At 37.0% G+C, this 16124-nt stretch overlaps 2 protein-coding genes across 18 annotated transcripts in view; both read left to right on the forward strand.

The window, feature by feature from the left end:
• The window catches only part of CELF1 (CUGBP Elav-like family member 1), a 58368-nt gene extending 49121 nt beyond the window's left edge, over positions 1 to 9247 (forward strand). For 14 of the 16 annotated variants that reach the window (XM_039357406.1, XM_039357371.1, XM_039357360.1 and 11 more), the window contains 2 exons: positions 488 to 631; positions 1374 to 9247. In XM_039357406.1, coding sequence (XP_039213340.1) covers positions 488 to 631; positions 1374 to 1501 — 272 coding nt within the window. In that variant the 3' untranslated portion in view covers positions 1502 to 9247. The remainder of the gene's footprint in view (positions 1 to 487; positions 632 to 1373) is intronic. The other 2 variants (XM_039357305.1, XM_039357296.1) reach the window with 2 other exon arrangements.
• Positions 9248 to 9500: 253 nt separating this feature from the next.
• The window catches only part of RAPSN (receptor associated protein of the synapse), a 32482-nt gene continuing 25858 nt past the window's right edge, over positions 9501 to 16124 (forward strand). For both annotated transcript variants that reach the window (XM_039357418.1, XM_039357426.1), the window contains exon 1: positions 9501 to 14759. In XM_039357418.1, coding sequence (XP_039213352.1) covers positions 14544 to 14759 — 216 coding nt within the window. In that variant the 5' untranslated portion in view covers positions 9501 to 14543. The remainder of the gene's footprint in view (positions 14760 to 16124) is intronic.

Genomic DNA, 16124 nt, shown 5'->3' on the forward strand with positions numbered 1-16124 from the left:
TATCACATTTTAAATACACGACAACCTTATTGAAACATTAATCTGAAGGTGTAGGCTTTAAAATGGAAAGAGTGATGGTGCTCTGCATCCTTATTTTGAATTGTATTAAGGAAGTACAGCCTGGTCATCTTATCAACGTTAAAGCATCACAACTTCCTGAAGTGGGCTAGAATTTATCGTGCCTACGTATTTAATTATCAAGATTTGTTTCTGTATTTCTGGTCTTTGACTGAAACTACAAATAATGGTCCTTTATTTTTTAAGTATTTTTTTATTTTTACTCTATTGTTATTTGTTCTTATTTAAAAATGAACACTAGGTATCATTTTTAACATCGCAAGATAATTAATTTCTGCAGACAGATTTTTCACTAATATCATGAGTTTTGACTGTTAATTAAACATGCTTTTACCTCTCCTTTATTTTCTGTATTAAAATCCAAGAAGTTCTACTTCTTTTAATTTCCTTCTAAATGGATATTTTAAAGGTCCAGAAGGAGCCAATCTGTTCATCTACCATCTTCCCCAGGAATTTGGGGACCAAGACCTGCTACAGATGTTCATGCCTTTTGGGAACGTTGTCTCTGCCAAGGTTTTCATTGACAAGCAGACCAATCTAAGCAAATGTTTTGGTATGTTCTGTTACATTGTTTTTCGTAAAAGAAGAATATTCATATCAAAGCAGTTGTTCGGAAGGTTTGTCCCACCTTCTTCCTCTAATTATTTCTCTCAGCTTCTCCCCTCAGAAAACAATAACCAGCTGATGTATAATGAACTGGTACAGAAACTTACTGTGAAACATTTAAGTCAGTAAGTTGCTGTTTTGTAGCTAGCAGCTTAAGTAAATAGATGCATTGAAAAAAAACATCGTAGTATTTCAAGTAACTAAAATCTTTTAGCTGAAAATATATCCACTTGCTTGTGCAAGCAAGTTATATGTAAGCAAAACATAGGTAAATAAAGCAACATGACTCTAAACTTAAAAGTAGAGTTAGTATGATTGCTCAGTCATATATTTAACAATTATACTCACTAAAAATTACAGGTTTGGATGGCATCTGGAATATTCTAGCCCTTCTTTTCCAAGAAATTAAACATCAGTAGAAGAATTGACATTTACAGATTGTATCTCTAAAAAGACACTAACATCTGCTAGTTTGTTTGAGTCGAGTAGGGAAATTTTGCCTCAGTTGTATTTTTTTTAAAGTTCTATCTCATATGCTTTATCTGTAATTACACTAAAGATTAAGATTGGTTTTGTATTAAAAGCAAAAATGCAAGCTGTGGTGATGGTGGGTAGAGATGATGATGATGATGTACTTAGATATTCTTATCCTCTAATTGCACTTAACTGTTGAGTTTTTCTTTTCTTAGGTTTTGTAAGTTATGACAATCCAGTCTCTGCACAAGCTGCCATCCAGTCAATGAATGGATTTCAAATTGGCATGAAGCGACTGAAAGTTCAGCTCAAGCGCTCTAAGAATGACAGCAAGCCATATTGAGTGCCCCTCCCCCTGGAACTGGAGTGAGAAGGATCTTCTGGTAAGTTGGGGAGGAGCCCACTTAGGGATTCAAAAACTCTTTAAGGCTGTATTTTTACAGTCACAGAAGCTGATTGATACCATTCTGTCTGGCACATCTTCTCCTGAAGACTCAGCTGCAGCCTCTACTGGGAATTCTGCGGATGGAGGACAACTTTGTGCTTTTGTTTCCAGTGTTTTACTTTGGAGCTTAGGTGCCATATCACTATTTTTTTTTAAAAAAAAAAGTTTGCTGTGTTTGTAACTGTGTTTTTGAGAAGGACCAATGCCAGCCACCTTGGAGAGCAAAGGAAAATAGTAAGTGCAATTGGAAATGACACTGCATGACTTAGATATGAGGAGACCCCAATGATACTCATGAAAGGGTGAAGCAGGAAGCTGAATCCAAATCATATGGTGGTTGGTTAATGAACAACCCCTAAGGAACTTTGCCAAGCTATTTGCTAGATTTATTTAGTAAATGCCTTATGTGAGAACTGTATACAGAATCAGTCAGTTGGAGGATAATAGTTGGGCAAAAATATTCACGTGGTAAAGGAAAAATGCAGTAATTATAATGCTAAAATACGTTTGTATAGTGCAATGTGTGTGGTTGCAGCTTATAAAAGTATCCAGTGATGTTTTCTGATCAGCTGTTTACACTTTGGACAGAACAATCTTTTTTAAAATTGGATAATATGAATTAGTGTTTCAATTTCTTGGAAACTACACTTGAAGTTAGTTGGTTTAATGCAGCTATCTACACTTCAGGCTGTAATCCAGGAATTCCTGGATTTAATTTACAATCTTATTACTACAAATCCAATGTTTCATGATAAAATTTGTTCTTCCCCGTTCTAGAAATTGTACATGAAGGTGTAACTAGAAATGGTGCTCATAAAGTACAAGTTAAAACCTCCTTAGTGTTAAACTGACAGTTGGTTTTAAAATGAGCTCTTATTGCTCTGATTTCTGACATTCTTTTTTTTTTTTCAACTTGTGTGAGCGTGTGTCAGAATAATACTGGCCCAAAGATTTTTTCTTGTTGCTTATATAGATTTATTTTTCACAAATATTGTCAGCTTATTACATAGCAGTTTTCCTTTGAGTGTGTGCCAGTACAAAGGAATAAATTCAAAGGTCTGAATTTGTGCAGGATTTGGATCTGGTCTATATACTGCCTGAGCCTAGTGCCTAATAATTCAAAGTCAGATTTCTTTCCCTTCTAATACACATCCTTTTTTTCACGTGGGTGTATGCCAAAAGCATTAAATTTTTATACACACTGTAAGTCTGAGTCCAAAGGGAATTTTTAACAGTATGAGTTGAGCCATGGCAAGAAATTATGTAAAATCTAGTCTTGAGGCTACAAAAAGCTACTCCTATTGTTAGGAAAGTTTACAGTGTTATATATAGATTCAGTGTATTGCTACATTGGATGGAAAAAATCTCCAATGAAGATTCAAAAGCTCATCAAATTTGAAATGCCATTGTATAAGATAAAAATCTCCAATGAAGATTCAAAAGCTCATCAAATTTGGAATGCCATTGTATAAGATAAAACTCAGTGGGAAAACCAGATGTTTACTAGGGACTGGGTCCCCTTGTTTACTAAAACTGAGGCATTATAATTTGTGTAAGGCTACCCATCTGTGATTCAAGTTGTTTTTCTGATGAATTTGGAATCTCACTGCAGATTTATAACTTGATGAATGGCATAGTAAAAATTTAAACAGCGTTTATTTAAAAAAAGCATATACTGTACAGTGGTGATAAAAAGGTGGAATGGTCAGATTGCCAAATTTTCCATTTGTGCTGGCATGTGGTATCCTTCAGTGTTGAATATTTGGGGTCTAATTTAGAAGCATATGCATACACTTAGATAACTGTATACCATTTGATTGTTTGTGCACTAGGAGAAATTTTATCCTGATATTATTAGGATGAGGGAGTGTTGGAGTGCTAAGGGTCCCAGAATTGTCAAGGGATTTTTTAAAATAAAAATATACTTTCAGGAAAAAAAAAAGAGGTCATGGTTGGGAGCAGTTGCTCCAGTTGCAACCTGATATAACCAAGAATGTTGTTTCTATTTTTATAGAAGTTTTATACTGCTCCAGGGTGGAGAATATTTATTATCTAAATTATTTCACTGGATAAGACCAGGGTTTTGCATAATCCTGAATGTGATTGTGTAATGCATACATAAACAATGTGCATGATTGAAACTACTGACTTTCAGTGGCCTGTGTGTAACGGGGCAAACTGCTAAATAGGATAAGAATTAATGCTGTGAACCAGTGGAGGAGGAAAGCTGTGCTCAATTTTTGCTATAGTCACTCCTCCCAGTACCACTACTCTTCTCAGTCACTATTACTAGCTTTTCTAAATACTTTGTTGCTATTTATTCAATGTCCATATACTTTGTAACTTTTCTGTATGTTTCCATTATGACCGCTATGGGGCAACTTTCCTCCTGTTGAACTAGCAACACAATATTTGTGTTATGCTTATCCTATAATACAGTATTTCCTTTCATAGGTATGATCAGCGCAAGTGCCCTAATTCCACTGTCAGAGTTACCAAAGTTTAAAATGCAGGTTAAATTCTAAAAATGGGATCTTTGGAATAGATTGGCAGAATTCCTGTGCCTTCAGTGGTGCCATTCTGAACTTTAAGATAGTATGCTTCAACCAAAATACTTGTTTCTTCTCAATTTCCCGTGACCTGGCCACAAATGCTTTTCAAAACAAATAATGAAGATTTGTTTCCCAGGGAGAGTCCCACTTGGCAAGAAAATGAATCTGGTTTATACAAGGATACATATAGATGCCCCTCTGAGGTTTTGCTTCCACATATCATGCTATTTTCTGGACAGATTGTTACTCTGCCTTCACCCTCCGCCCAATTTTTGGTAGAAAATCAGTGAAGCCAATCAAATTGGAACCTAATCATTTAGTTACTTGATATCATAATTGCTTATACATACATTCTCAGATTAAAATAGTGAGTTTGGTAATACATATGCAGAACACTGAAATTGATAAAGAACTCCCAAGTTATACTGAAAATTATATTGACCAGAGTTGGCATTCATGAACCAAATTGTGCAACAACAAGAGCCTGAGTTAGTTATTGGGAGGGAGGGTGGATAACTTTAAAATAAATAGTCATCATGGTTTTGCAAGTAGCTTTTTAACTACGTATTTTGTTAATTCATGTGAATGGATGGATTCTGGGAAAGAGAAAAATGTTCTATTCAAGTTTTTGGGTATGTATTTTATGATAAAAATAAAGACTCTCATATTTTATTTCAGCAAACTAACTTTCATAATCTCATACACACACACCCAAAGGTAGGATTCCTGCAAGTGTAATCTTTGCTGTTTCCTTAATTCAAACATATTTGGGCAAAAGACACTGCTTCTTAAAGGAGAAGGTTGAGAAGTAGGGAGGGGTGCCCAAGTCAGATCTTTGGCATCTTTGAACCTGAACATTGCACACCTATAGTTAAGATTAGAGATTTTTCTGCCAGTGGGAGTCTTCTTGGGTTCACTAAGGATACTTCAGGGAAGTGGCTTTACTAATGTACTTCTCTTAGTGTTACTATCAAATTCTTCCAGTGAATTCCCCAGTCCTAGGATATTCAGGGGTATAGTGAATTATAATGAGAAGGAAAGTTAACAAGGATTACCCCTCCCTTGTTTCAGCTGAAGAAGCGTTGCCCTAGATCCAAAACATCAACTAACGGAAGGATGGTTTGTTTCACTCATTTTGATTCCAAGCCAGTGTTGTTAAACTAAGTAAGTTTAAAATTAAATAACATAGTGTAGCTTGACATTTGTTTAAAAAAAAGTAAATTATATTCACACAAATGTATTCTTCATTCGTATTACTCAGCTGAAATAGATCTCTGTATTTAAATCAAAATATTGTAACATGCATTTATTATAATTAGGATGGAAGTGAGGGCAAATCTAAGAACAATACTTTTTCCAATAATCGTATGCTGCTTCAGACAATTTCTTATGAACACTATGTTAAGAGAATGCTTTAATGTGTTTGTCCTTGATATTTAGGCCTCTTGTGTTGTGATCCTGTTAGAGATTCTGTCACTTTGAAAATCTCTTTACCAGTCTCTGCAGATAAAAATCCTTCCTTTCAAAACTGGCAGAGGTGACTATAGAACTTTTGAGAGTCCAGAGTTCCTCCTCACAGAATCAAAAGAGCAAGATTTATGTATTGAAAAGAGTTGCAAAATGAGGGTGGTGGGTTTTTTTTTTTTTTTTGCAAGTATCATAGTAAAAAGGGCTCAACTGCAGCAAGTCTTAACTTGCAATCAAGTCTTAATTCTTTCTGTGAGGGCATCAGTTTTACTCACATTGTAAAAACGTGTTTAATGTCATTTACTGCCAGAATCTACATACATGTGCATACATACGCATACATATGAGTTCCAATTGCCTAAGTATGCCCCATAGTAAGAAGAAGAAAGTGTTAAACTCTCAGTGCCCAGTTGCCCAGTGATCTCTGCTTTGTCCTCCCACCTGTCATGTGAACTGTCCTACAATTGCATTTTGTGAAGTCAGGTTCTCGTGGAAGAGGGGGCTGCTACCTTCCTCATGAAAAGGTAACAGGAACACTGACTTAGAGCTGTGTTGAATGCACAGCTGTATGCCGCTAAGTCAGACTCCATTCTGTAGCCAGAGTCTAAAGGGAATCCCAGGCCTCTGTTCCATTTAATTTCTGACAGTTTTTACATTTATTTGGTGTCTTATGCACTTCAACTTTTACTTGTTCATTGTTGGCATGTGCTGCCCTTCCTCGTCAGCTCCCCTCCCCAAGAGGTCTCATTGTACAGTGCCCATTCCTGTTTCACTCTCTTCTCTCTTTCTCTCTCTGTTTGGATGTACTGTTCTGTGTAACTCAGTAGGTCTCCTTCTTTCTGGTTTGTTTTTTTCTAGATTCCTGCCGTTTGTTCATCGTTGTGCCTAAAGCATGTCGATGTGGCGTTCAAGTACATCGTCCAAATCCTTGTCTCTTCAGCTTCTCTGATGCTTGAACTCTCACCCTTTGACCTTGTGTTGACTTTTGATGCTGATGTGTATTTTATTATGTTTGTTTCTTCTTTTTTTTCCTTCTTTTTTTTTGTGCTGCCAAATTGGTTTTGCTAGAAAGACTGCTGATGGGGAATATTTAAACTTGCATTTGAATATAAAAGAATTCTATTTTTCTAGAACTTCATAAGATAACCACTTGATTTTGTGATTCTGATTCTTTGTAATTGTCTTCAGAGCAGCCTTGCTAGCATACCTCGTGGAGTATTTGTATTTCTGTGAACATACAGCCAATCACTTTCTAGGCTTAGTTTTTTCTGTGTGCTTAGTTTCAACAAAAACCTTTGAAGGAAAAAGTAAAAGGATGCAACTCAAAGCTTTCAGGAGGCTTCTGGTCACATTTTGCTGAACCTACTTGCCATGCTTGAGAAGAGAGCATGCGTTCTTTGACTTGAGTAGCTTCAGCAGAAAACACTTGAACTACACTTTTTCCTGATTGTAGCTGCATTTTTGCCCTGGCACTTAACCGCTTTTTCCTTCCTGTGTGATTATCAGCCTTTGTCTGCAGTGAGAATTTAATCAAAGTTGGTGTTGTATTTTGTTAAACCTTTGCATGCTTAGTTTTTTGTAACTACAATCTCCTCAACAAAATGTGAGTTTTTCTTTTTGTTTTGTTTTTTTTTCTTTTAAAATTTCAAATAATGCCCCTGTAAATGTTTTGCATGTTTCCTGCTGTGTTCTTCACAATCCTGTATATATACACCCTTCACCTCTGTTTTCTATAGTTGGTGCAAAAACTGAGCAATTTATTAGGTTTCAAAGCTGTCCTTTTTTTGGGATGCCAGACTTGTGATCATATGTCATGGAAGGACATCTCCTGTGCATTTAGACTGCTTTACACAGTATCTGCACCTTGCTCTATTATCACAGCTATGGAAAGGTCTCAGGGGCTTGATTGCACTGTTCAGATGGTCATGGTGGCAGCGGCAGGGATACAAGTTTAACAGAAAGATGTGGGATGTTTGCGTAATACTGCTTCTGAAATCCTTTGGAGCTCAGGCTCCTTTGGGTTAGCCTTAATTTGTACCTCTTGTTTAATATGCGACTTGCTTTGTGAAATTTTAACACCACTAACTCTCAGTGAATGGAAGCTTGATTGCTCTCCAGTTCTTACACTTGAAATAGCATGTCGTATATATCCCATAGAAGGAATCTGTAAGCCTAGGCACAAAACTGCTGGCTCTTTCTCCAAGTGACAAGCACAATATAACAGCACGTTGGCTGTTACCTGAACAGGGTACCAACCCCGGCTCCTTTTCTCAGGGGCCTTAGCTGGGGGAATCTCCTCTGTGGAGAATTTTTTTAAAAAAAAAAAGTTTTGTTCTTTAATTGGGTTAGGAGACGTGCAGTTTTCTTTCTTCTTTCTTTCTTTCTTTTTTTTTTTCTGGCCTGATGAAGAAAAACAGGACAGATTATCCTTCTCTGGGAAACATGCTTCAGCTTTGCTGCACATATGATCTGCTTTAGAAGCTGAGATATAGTCCAGGACTTCACAGCACCTTGCAAAAAGTCCTGTGGTAGGTGCCTAAGCACAAGAGGCAACGGGGTGGAGGAGAAGCTATGAAGGAATTTTAACAGGAGGAAGGAATGTGAAACAAAACATTTGGAGAGTGGAAACATCTAAGAGATCTATCTAGGCCTTAGGAAGCTTTCACTCTGTTGTTGGCAAACACCAGCTGCCAACTCTCTTGCTGGATGGGTCATCTCTCTCCGTACTTGCTTTTCTCTCAACCTTGTGATCAGCATCTCTAAGGATGAGAGTGACTTGAAAGGGGATATCATTGTGTTATTTGGGGTACAGCTGTGAGATGATTGACCTTGGGCTCACAGTCACAATGCACAGGGGTGTCTGATGGCGGGGAAGTCAAGGCCTTGCAGTGTATTAATTAATTTTGCCAATACATTTCTTTATAATGTGCATACTGTTTCATGAGAAACTCTGGAGAATCCTGTGGTAAAAAAAAATCTCCGGAGAAAACCAAAATGCCAAACATTAGATGTTCCTTTCCTTTCTTTCCTTTGATTGTTTTAATAATTCTGTGGTGGTTTTAATGGAATTGAGACAGTAAAGCAGCAGCTGCCTTTTATTTCTAGCTGCTTTTTGTGAATAATTAAAAAAAAGAAAATTTACATTTTGGAAAAAAAAACCTGTGGGCTTTTTTATTGGTACAAACATTGTATTTAACACTAGGGGTTTTGTACAGTTTTTTGCCTTTTCTACTAGAAAACAATGTAAAGTGATTCACAAATGTGACAAGAAAACAAATTGCCACTATGACCAAATGTAGAATCTGTTCTGCAGTTTAACAGGATTTAATCAACTCAAAGTCGTGATTCTGTTGTAGCAATGCTTTTCTTTACCCTGTTTGAACTGTTCCTTTTTCTTGTTTGATTTGCAAAACAAAATGTCTTTTTTGTGTGAAATTGTGTTGTACTCTGTAGAAAATTATGGATTTTACTTTAGTGGTTAAAAAAGAAGCACATGTTGCTTTTCTGATCACGGAGTTTGTGTAGTGGATTTAAAAATGAAAGTTTTGTTACAAGTTTGGAACGAGCGAGTATGTATTAAGGAATTTTCTTCCTTTTGTGTGTGGTTTCTTTTTGTCCCACTGGGGAACTTAAAGCTGTTTTAATTGCACAGACACACAGACAAGAAGTCATTTTGTATATGCCAAGTGTGGTATCTCCCTTTGTTTATTTGCTATTAAACTGTTTGAGAAGAAATTTTGTGTCATCCTTGTATTTACTTATACAGAACAGGCAAATTGGTATCCGGGTATTTGAAAAAAGGGTTGCTTAGTCTAAATGTATGAGGAATATATACATCATTTTTTCTGTCACTGGCATGCTGCTTCCCCAAACACAAAGCTCACCTTTCCCCCCCCCCCTCTCTTAATTTAAATTATTTTTCTGAGGATTTTACTTTAAGGTTTACTTTCTTTCTACACTTGATGTAAATTGGCTGGGCCCAGATCAGTTTCATCAAAGATTTTTCTGGTAGCTAGTATATGAAATATAAATATACACATGAGGAATAATTTATTATAGAAAAGTGCTTCTCCATTCAGTTTTTTTCTGGTAAGTTTATCTTGTTTAAATCACCTTGAGTAAGCTGCCATATTTTTTACAGCATAAAAATAATATAAGTAATTTGATAGATTCTTTCTCCTAATTCCTGCAACTATATTTGCGTCTTTTAAGTGCCCTTCCTATTATAACTTTATTATAGGTATTTATATTGAATATAGATTATAATTATTTGTACTACAAGCAAATAAATCTTAAGGCCTATATTGCAGAATATAGTTCCTTAAAATTGTTTTTACTTTTTACCAAATAAAGGAAGCAAAATCCTACAAGATAAGATAATGACATTTAAGCAGAAATTAATTTAAAAGTCAGCTAACTGGAATTTTTTTTTTTTAACTTTTATCTTCTAATAAGCACTAAATCCTATCACCTTATAATTACCAAAATAATAATTGTTTGGATTCCTCCTTGGATCAAGTTAAAATGAGAAAGGTGTCATATTTGTTCTTACAATAACTTTTTATGAGTGTGCATGAACCATTTCTGCAATTTTTTTTCCTGCTAGAATAATCCCTATAAATGAGTTTGGAAACGTTTTAAATTTTTTAATTTCAAATGTATCGGGTGAGTATTTAGTCATCAGTCAACAGCCATCTGTTGGATCATAACAAAATTCTGCATCACCTGTTTTGTGGTACATTAAACAGCAGAAGGTTGAAAAGTTATTTTGAAATCATTTGTAAGCGTGAGTGGAAACTGAGGAAACACTTGAACAATCAATTTGACATTGATAAAAGATTATTACAAACATAGTTCTTATAAGTTCATACTAAAGTGAAACCAATGTTGAATGAGGTTAAGAACTGTGTAAGAAAAGCCTCTGGAGTGCTATTGGTTTCTTATCTTCCCCCAACTAAATGTTTAAAAAAACTAATCAATCTTTAGATAAACCATACAACTTCAGTCAATCAAAGACACAGTTCAAGATTTCATGCTGTATTTTTGAATAAAAGGTGATGCTCAGACAAAGCCAGCATAGGAACACAGATCCCTTAAAACATAATATGGTTATTAAATGTACTTTTATAGTTTTTAGTTCCAGCCTGATCTAGATGCTTGAATTCTAATAAACAATTTTTAAGAATTAAAAATTTGATTCCATTGAAATCCCAGCACCACTATAAGTATTTATCATATTCTGAGATGAATAATTTTCCATGTGGTTCAATTGGCATTAAGAATGTAGACAGGGATGTATCTGATTTGGAATCGGATCTCATACATTTTATAAGTATTTACATAGCTACTAAATTCCATCTCTTCCCAAAGTTTTTATTAGCTACTATTGCCATCATGTGTAAAAAAAAAATCATATGGCATTTTATCACATACTAACTCTAGCCTGGTCCTCACTTGCAACAAAATGAGATAACAGTGAATTGAACTGCAGGTGAAGGAATTTCTGGTTTTTAATTCTATTCCAAATTAAATGAAGTTGGTTACAGTATAATTTTTATGGAATACTACCTTTTTAATACAGAGAAGTATTGAAAATAGATTATTTCTAATCTGGGATGTAATCTCATGCTGTATGCCTAGAGTAATTAAAAGCATTTCTAAGTAGATTATATTAGAATTAAATGTTTAAAGTAGGCAAATTTCACATTTCTAATTGGCTCTGAGGGTTGAGCTGTATAATGCAGGGTTGTCAAACTGTCGGTCCACAGGCCGGGCACGTCATTGCCGGCAATGGTGAAAAGGCTCCGATACGTTGTGCGATGTCACGTGACATCACGAGTTTGACATGTTTGATATAATGCAAGGTAATAATAAGAAATTCCAAGAGAAATTTTTTTCTCTCTAGTCTCAAAAATAAAACATTGCAGTGGCAGTTTTAGAGTATTGTCTTACATAGGTGTCATTAACTGTCTTAGCACCTCTACAGCTACTGATGTTTGAAACGAAAAGGAACTTGGATTGCCAGCTGACATATAAACTAGCTTGATATGCAGAATTTTTTAAATCACATTCAGGTGATGTTAACTTGATTCCTGCAGGTAAGCTGCTCTTCCAATACACTGCAGAAAAAGTTAATACAAAGTTGAAAATACAGCATTATCACTAACATTTGTGCATAAATTAGATACCATAAATCCGATTTTCAGTCTGACTCAATTGGGAATTCTATATTACTGTCAAGTAAACCTTCTGTCTCCCAGTATCAGTCTTTCCAATGTACTGGGACTGCTTTAACAAATTTGGAAGGGTGATATCCAATAAAATGATACGTGTATTTACATTATTTCCATGCTGCCCCAGATACAGACTCTGAGTGACTCACTATAAAAATAGAGAAACACATAAAGCAGCATTTCAGCATAAAATCCAATAAAGTTAAAATTACAACAACTGCATAAATATATTGTAGATGTTGAGAAATGCCCAAGCAGGAAGGACTTACGCTGGGGGTTAGCCTTGAATTGTTGCAGAGCCACAAAAGAACCAGAACTGACACCACTACCCTCCTCCCAGGCTCCGTAGAACTTTATCTATCAGTTCCCAAGAGAAGGCAAGCAATCTGGGAAGATTCCTGTATAATAGGCAGAATGTAATAAAGTAGTTAGCTTGAACTCTACATGTGTGGACCTAGCTGCTTGTGCCTGACAGACATTGTGTCTTAACAACCTACACTTTGTAAATCTGGCAGAGAAGGATCCCATTCCTCAAAAAATGGTTCAATTATGCTTCACCCCAAGCCAATAGATGACCTTTCATAGTTGTTTCCTATAATGTTAACTGGAAAAGAGACAAACCCTGCGGTATCTTAGACGGGTGGTCAGGTACTTAACCTCTCGTTCCTCCAGCATTCCTGATAAGGCCCCATTTTGTTAGGAAGAAATAGCACCATTTTGTTTTAAAAGCAAATATATATATATCAGGGGTGTCAAACTGGTGGCCTGCAGGCTGGATGTGTCATGCGCAGGCCACGCTCACCCCGGCTCCGCAAAGGTAAAAAAACGTATTTCATGATACGTCACGTGACGCAATCAAGTTTTACACCCGTGATATATATTATTAAACATTGTCCAACACTGCTAGTTCAACTGATGATTTCAGGAAGAAGTGCATCACAACTTCCTTACAGGTTGTTGGTATGACTCCCCTTTTTCTAAGCATTTACTACTCCTAAAATGCAGTTGCCTGTTCTTTTCTCTGGTATCTTCAATAAACTCCCAAGGAGGCTGAGCTAACACAATGTAAAGCTGTCCATTTCCTTGGCTTCAACAGGTTCAAAAGAGTGCCAGGTGACTTCACAAGAGATTGCCTCAGTCACTTCATTGTTTTCTGCCCGTGATGTATCCAATTTACATGAGCAATTTTATCCAGAAAATGCCTAGCAAACAAGTCACAGTGGCTTGTAGATCTGCTGGTAGATTCAAAGATACTGTAAGAATATTACTTTGTTTCATTCTAATCCCTTCCACTCCAAGTGTCAATGTTTTTTATTTCTGCTTAGTTCCCTTTTCATTTTTTCCTTTACGCTTCCATGTTTCATATATTCCTATGTTCATTTCTGCACATTCTGTTCCCCCAAGAAAACAGAAATAGCAATGAAGTATCCATAAATTATCTAGCTTCTCACAGCCTCTTGCATTCTGAAAATAATGTTCTTTGGGCTCACATTTTCAGAAAAAGCTGATTGCAGTTCAGCCATTGGAATAAATGCTGTCTTAAGGAAATGGCATACTTTTTTTTTCTTTCACATTATAGAGTAAGATACACCATGCTAGGATGGGGTTTTAGGATGACTGTCAAGTCACTGGCAGGTGACTTGACACAGAGAACAGCGGAAATACTTAGCTAGAATAATGAAAATTGACAAGCAGCAGTTCTTCAGCTATTCCTCTTTCTTCCCCCAATCCTTGGTTGCCAAGAAACAGCCTGCTTTCTTCTCTCTCTCTCTCAAACCGTTCTTGATTTATCTCTGTCATGGTCTCCCAAAAGTAGTTTCTTAGCTAAAAAATCTCCCAGTGGTTGCAACTTCCCTTGTAAGGTAGATAGAACAATCTCCTGGTTGTTTTGACTGTTCCTTTTTGCATTTTTATCAGTCATATAGCATTCCTTTTTAAAAAAAATCCAGTTGTCAAAACTGAAACAAAATACTGTACGTAAAAGGCTTGTTTCTAGCTCTATCTAGTGGTCATCCCACTAGAAATAATTCTAGTGAATAATGTTTTTTCTGTTAATTGATTGAGGAAAAGCTTTTTCGTTTTCAAGCTCTGAAAGTTCAGCTCCAACTTCCTTCATTTTGCGTTTGCCACTGTACAACAACTCGTTGAAGAAAGGCTCCATTTGCCCTCTCTGATGTATTTATATAAAGGCAGCGTAGAGGGAAGGAGATTGGTTGCTCAGGCTTGCTTTCTGACCTTGGGGGTTACCAAGTCTGACATTCCTGTGAGATCACATGACAAGGATTGGCGGGCACAGCTGTCCCCAATGGAAGGGAGGGGCTCGGGAGGGGCCATTCCGATTGAATTTCACTCCAGCCACTTAGGCTCTTTCCTTCTTTCCTGGCTGTGCTTTTCTTGTCTTCCACTTTCTTTGTGACTTGGGTTGTAGAAAAGCTCTGATAGGATAGCAGCACCGAGGATGCTATTCTAGACGATCAGGGTGGTTGCTTCAACATTTGGGTGGGCCTTTCTTCCCATCTCCGATGGACATTCCTCCAGGCTGAGCCATCTGAGATCCTGGTGGGCCCCCTGCTTTGGCACCAAGCAGTCCATCCTCTTGTTTGAGCACCAACTTCACTGTCACCGTTTCTTTTAGCCCATCTATACAGCCACTCTGACAGGTCTGCTGCTCTTCCGACAAGTTGGTATATGCAGCTCCAGAGCACGAAGGCAATGGGACAGGACCAGACAAAGCAGCAGATAGAAAAAGGACTCCAGCTGTATCAGTCCAGTCAGACAGAAAAGGCCCTTCAAGTCTGGCTGCGGGTTTTGGAAAAGAGCACAGATCCAGCTGGCAGGTTTCGAGTCCTCGGTTGCCTCATCACTGCTCACTCGGAGATGGGCAGGTACAAAGATATGTTAAAGGTAAAACATTCTGATTGGCTGCGTGTCTTTTTCTCTTACTATGTTACAGACAGGGTGGTGGATAGAAAAGTAGGGCTCCAGATTACAGTTCGGCCACACTCAAACAGCAAGTGTAGCACTGGTTAAAATTGCAGATACTGACAAATTTTTACCTTTGAAAATTGCCATTCTGCATTTCCACCTGCAGTCCTAGACCTAATGAGCAATTTACATGTTTCTTATCTACAGAATTAAGTAATGATGGGTGTTAACAATGTTAGCCATTTGCATGCCTACCTGAGGGTTGTGTGGTTTTGCAAAAAAGCTGAGACGCGGGATGCTGTGGCGCACCTTTGTTTCGCAGAATTATCAGCTGTATAAGATAACTGTAGGTTAAACAATATGTGTATGTGCACATGTGTGTACACAAACACACGTGCACACAAAGTTTGTACTGTGATGGCTAGAGAAGGTATGTTTCCAAATGGCACATCACTAGATTTTTTTCAGTATTATTTATTTGAATGGAACGTTCTCTCTTTTTTTTTTTCTGTTCAAATCACTACTGTCAAACTGTGATGGTTGTCCGCCTAGAAGCTGCCCAGATTGCTTTTCAGAGTGAGATGGGCAGCATATACATCTAATAAATAAACAAATTCACTGAGACATTGTTTTCTTTTAAATGTTGCTTTGGAAGATCTTAAGTTTAAGATCTAACTTTTGGGGAAATACTGTGGAAATCTTTCATCATTTTCATTATACATGGCCTTGATTCCAAAAGTCCTTTCTTTTTAATTATTATTTCTGCTTGAGGGGTGAGAAGGGTTTTTATGAGGCAATCCAGAGAGCCATGGCTGAAATGAGATGCGAATTAGGATTTTCCTAATCTCTTGCAGATGCAACTTTAGATTTTCTGGAAAACAGGAAAAAGAAACCTGTGGAAAATCTCAGTATTGTAGTACTGAGCTAGAACCCTGAACCCCCATTGGTGTTTTACTGGTAGTCCTCAGCTTATAACAATTCATTTAGTGACCATTTAAAGTTACAACAGCATTGAAAAAATAACTTAGACTTTTTCACACAACCATTGCGGCATCCCCAATGGTCACGTGATCAAAGTTGAGATGCTTGGCAACCAACTCATATTGAGGACCGTTGCTGTGTCCCAAGGTCCTGTGATCACCTTTTGCAACCTTCTGACAAGCAAAGTCAATGGGAAAGCCAGATTCACTTAACAATCGTGTTACTGACTCGGCAACTGCAGTCTTTCAGTTAACAACTGTGGAAGAAAGGTTGTAAAATGGGGCAAAATTCACTTAACCAATGTCTCAGTTTGGGCTCAGTTGTGGTCGTAAATCAAGGACCATCTGTAGTTGCAGTTTAGAA

This window comes from Crotalus tigris, unplaced genomic scaffold, assembly GCF_016545835.1.
Source record: "Crotalus tigris isolate CLP2741 ecotype Arizona unplaced genomic scaffold, ASM1654583v1 scf7180000017576.4783729, whole genome shotgun sequence".
NCBI lineage: Eukaryota > Metazoa > Chordata > Lepidosauria > Squamata > Viperidae > Crotalus > Crotalus tigris.